This window comes from Hemitrygon akajei, chromosome 16 (assembly GCF_048418815.1).
Source record: "Hemitrygon akajei chromosome 16, sHemAka1.3, whole genome shotgun sequence".
Classification (NCBI taxonomy): domain Eukaryota; kingdom Metazoa; phylum Chordata; class Chondrichthyes; order Myliobatiformes; family Dasyatidae; genus Hemitrygon; species Hemitrygon akajei.
Window position 1 is genome coordinate 25,884,556 of NC_133139.1, and position 4,340 is coordinate 25,888,895.

The window sequence follows — 4,340 nt, forward strand, 5'->3', positions numbered from 1 at the left end:
CTAACTTCCCAACACTTCTTTGGTATTTTCTTAACCCAAAGGACTGTAGTAGTTCAGGGTCATATCTCCCAACCACCATACGTTAATTTCAGGGTCATATCTCCCAACCACCACACGTTCATTTCAGGGTCATATCTCCCAACCACCACACGTTCATTTCAGGGTCGTATCTCCCAACCACCACACGTTCATTTCAGGGTCGTATCTCCCAAACACCACAGGTTAATTGTAAGTGCAGAATCTGGACAAATAACGTTTCTGATCCCGTCCACCTCCAGTAGAGCAGCTGTCACCCAGCGACCATCAGGAATCCTGGACCAGCTTCACTCACCTCAGCGCTGAACTGTTTTCACAGTCCGTGACTCTGCAGCTCACGTTCTACAAATTACTTGTTTATTTTTATATCATTTGCATAAATTGCCCTCTTTTGCAGATTGGATGTTTGTTAGTCTTCACTGAATTCTATTGTGGTTCTTTGTTTTGTGTAGCAAATTGTATTTCAGTGTTCTATATGGTATACATACTTTAATAAATTCATTTTGGACACACCAGTGTCCAAGACTCCCATTTTCAACCACAACCAAGGCAAAATAAAATACAATTCATGAGATACTTTATTTAAGTGCAGCGAAATACAAGGTTAAGAACTTTAAACATTTCCTTGACAATGGAGCTGCAGGCTGCAAATTTTTTGTCATTCAGGCCTTGTATTTTTCCTTTGGCATGTTTTTAAGCGATTCATGGCAGAAAGCACCGAGTAAAATCACCAGCTGTCCAAACTCCACAAAATCCATCTCCCCATCACCATTCAAGTCCATCATAACCTTGTCCAAGCCCTCTTTGTCATTCGGGTTCTGGAGGTGACAGAACAAAATAAATCAGTTTACAAACTTGTGCAGTGTGCACGTGCTTTGATAGTTTGTATCCGTCCTTTTAAAAGGTAACCTCGGCCCCCGATTTAAAAATCTCCCATTTTGACAATTACTCTAACCCATCCTCATCAGAACATACCTTCAGGAGACCTGGCAGCTGACTCTTCAGAAGATCTTTTACTTCACTCCTATTCAGTGAATTTGGGTTACCCTCTTTTCCGGCATAGTTTTGGAAGATAGCAACCAACGCACCGATACATTTTTCCAGTTCAGTCATGGTTAGATTAGCAGATCTGAAAGCAAATCAACTTGGGGTGGGGGCAGGGACGGGGGTGAAGAAAAGTGCAGTTAGTGATGCTATTTAAGTATTACACAAGTATAATGTTACTGTCTGAATATAATCCCAAACAAAACGTTAGAATAAAATGTCTCTACATTTACTTTAGTGAGCAATACACAGCTCTCAGAATGCAGCAACTGCATCATCAGTTTTGCTGTTTCAGCTCATGCACTGTTTAAAGATACTCCTGGAAATACACCCAATGACGTGCTCCAAAGCAGTCATTTCCTCAGACAGCTGTGGAGGCCAAGTTACGAGTATATTTAAAGCAGATGCTGATTGGCTCTTGATTACTAGGGGTATCAACAGTTACGGGCAGAAGGCAGGAGAATAGGTTGAGTGGGGAAATAAGTCAGCCATGATTGAATGACAGCAGACTTGTTGGGACAAATTATGTTCCCATGTCTAATGGCTTTAGCACAATGAAAATGCAAGTCAATCAAGACCTTGAGTTTGCTTTGCCATTAGATCTTATTGCCCCAACTGATCCCAATCAATTTCCAAAATGACATGAAGTTAGTCACAATCTTCATTAAATGCCAAGACTATGCAACCACAGTGTTCCAGGGTTCAAAACAAGTTTAGAGTTTCAGAGCCTGGCAAACTGAAATATATGGTATTAAATAAATATCACTCAGTTATTACATGAGTTTTAATTCCTTAAACACCTTCAGGAAACCTACAGTAGTTCACAAACTCCAAACCCAATGATGTAGCACAAGGAATGAGCAAGCAGCAACTTGTATATACCACAAATGGATTTTAACAAGCCCACCTCAAAAACCCTCGACTCATTTCTGAATGCACTGCAGAAGGCATTTGTAATTCTTACCTTTCTCGGCCAAGACTGTGACGTGCAAAGAGGTTATGATTGAACCCAAAATTAGTTCAAGTACATTTTGGCTGCCACAAAGGCAAAATGCACCTGCACAGAAGATATGGCCACAATTGGAAAACTGAGCACAGTAGAAGACTGGATGAGTAGGGTTGAATATATCAAAGGAGTAAGCTAAGGATAGGGACAAGAGTACAGTAAAAGGACCAAGGCTGCAAATTAGGGAAACTAATGTTCCCACAAGAGTGGTAAACCGAAACAGAACTCTGTAACTGGAGTACAAAATCTTAGAGATCAATTAAATATTTATTATACCCAATTGGATATATTATTTACATGAAGTACAAAAGAGGTCTGTGGGTGTGATCTCATCTTATATTATAAAAAGGTAAATACTTCCAACAAAAGCAGTCCCGTATTCCAGCCGTACAGGACTCGGGGACAATGTCAGCAAAGCTTTCATTTGAGGCCTTAAATTGCTCTCGATGATCTGAACATTAACTTTGCACTCGAATGATGCCCAGATCCAATTAGTATTCCAATTTAAAGTACTTCATTCTACCAACCAGTGAAAACCCATTTCCATACTTATTCTTGTCTTGTTACAAAGACCTCCCCCTCACACACCCCAAACAGCACAGTTCCCCACCTATATTACCAGTAAGGTTGGACAAGCTGAACTTTTTTTTAAAATCCAGTATTACAAATAACAGACCACAACCTTATGTCTGTAGTGGTCTTTTGGCAAATAGTGTTTTTATGTCCTAGGAAAATTACAAAACTACTGTAGTTTTCCCCAAACCAGATCATAACTATCCTAGTTCAAATGTACAATGGCACCTGGGCAGTTTGCCCAGTTCCAGTGTCTTCATTATGAACTAGATTTTAGCTAACTACAGCTTAAAAATGGATGACTTTAAGAGATCTTTGTGTTTTTGAAAAGTTCTAGTCATAAACTTCATGAAATTTAAAAACTTACACCATAATTATACAGTAAAATAGAGCAAGATTAATTTGTTAACTTAGCTAATTAAACCAGCAAGATTATAACATTAAAGCAAATATTAACGGAAACTTTAAAAAACAGAAAGCAAACATCGAAAAGTTGAAACTGAATAAATTCTAAATTTAGTTAACAGTCATACATCTAAGACCATTTTCATTAATTTACAATTTGCCTGCGGTCTGAATAACTACAAAACTTGCCTTACCAGCTCTACAAATGCAAGACGACACTATTCAACCCCACCCTTCTCTGTTTATATAGCATGATTGTCAATCACCGCAGTCAACCCCACCCTCCAGTTTTCACTGGCTTAACTCCTCAAAATCCCCCAATTAAAGATTAGAGCTCCAACTTCCTGAATTGCTGAATCAATTCGATTGGTTGCTCTGTAAGAACGTTTCCCTTCATTCCACACCCACACACTGACCCCATTGGGGTCAGATGTCTGATGGATGAATCATCAACTGAAGGAGCCAGATTTTAAACAAAAACTTGTTTATTGACTTGCAGAGTAGACCCACGTGGGTCAGTCATAAATACATTCTCAAACTGATGTTATTAAAACAGTTTGCAGATTACAAATTTCTCAACATTATTAAAATGTGGACTGGATATTCTGAGGTGGAGGATTAGTTGAAATGGATGAATGGGGGAGCAAGTTCAAAGAGCCAATTGACTTTCTCTTGCCCCTGCTTCATACATTGTTATCCCCCATTAACTCCTTCACGCCCTCCCTAAAGTGCTGTGACCAGAACTTGGTGCTGTATTCTAGTGTGTCCTAACCAAAGCTTATGAACTGTTTAGTCAGATTTCACTTCTTCTGTATTCAATGCTGCCAAAATCAATTTTCCTTTACTGCCTCCTCTTTTAATGACCTGTAACCTTCTTAGAATTATCCACACGAAGACTCTGGTCTCTCTGTCCTCTCTTAGAATACTCTTTAGAATAGTGTCATGAGTAAGTATTGCCTATTCCATCCCTCAACCATTTGATTTGACATCTGGTGCTGCCTTTAATGTACAGGGCTGGGTGCAGACTGGAGGCCCACGACCCCTGAATCAACATTTTGAGAGTTATGCTAAGCAGGGCCTGGGGCGCTCACAGTCATTCCTTCCAGCTGAATCATCAGCCCATGGCCCTGTATTCCTGTCACTGGCATAGAAGATGGCTGGGAGCATCCATTTCCATGGTATTGATGCATTTATATGTTCTCTAAAATCAAAGCTCATCTTTGAACACATGGGAGAACACATCTGGCTTTATTCCATGGAATATATTTGAAATCTG

The 4,340-nt window shown here is 39.7% G+C and overlaps 1 protein-coding gene across 1 annotated transcript; it reads right to left on the bottom strand.

Annotated features, from left to right (window-relative positions):
• Positions 1-596: 596 nt before the first annotated feature.
• Positions 597-3,409, bottom strand: LOC140739863 (protein S100-B-like). Its single transcript, XM_073068465.1, has 3 exons — positions 3,259-3,409; positions 1,012-1,180; positions 597-854 (listed from the first exon to the last, which is right to left on the bottom strand). Exons 2-3 carry the CDS (start codon positions 1,147-1,149, stop codon positions 699-701), a joined length of 294 nt encoding a protein of 97 aa, XP_072924566.1. The 5' UTR covers positions 1,150-1,180; positions 3,259-3,409; the 3' UTR covers positions 597-698.
• Positions 3,410-4,340: the final 931 nt, after the last annotated feature.

Bases quoted from the DNA above. Each gene is read 5' to 3' on its own strand.
- LOC140739863 (XM_073068465.1), bottom strand. From the start codon at position 1,149: ATGACTGAACTGGAAAAATGTATCGGTGCGTTGGTTGCTATCTTCCAA. The intron at 855-1,011 runs GTATGTTCTGAT...TGTCACCTCCAG, and splicing joins AGCTGCCAGGTCTCCTGAAG to AACCCGAATGACAAAGAGGG.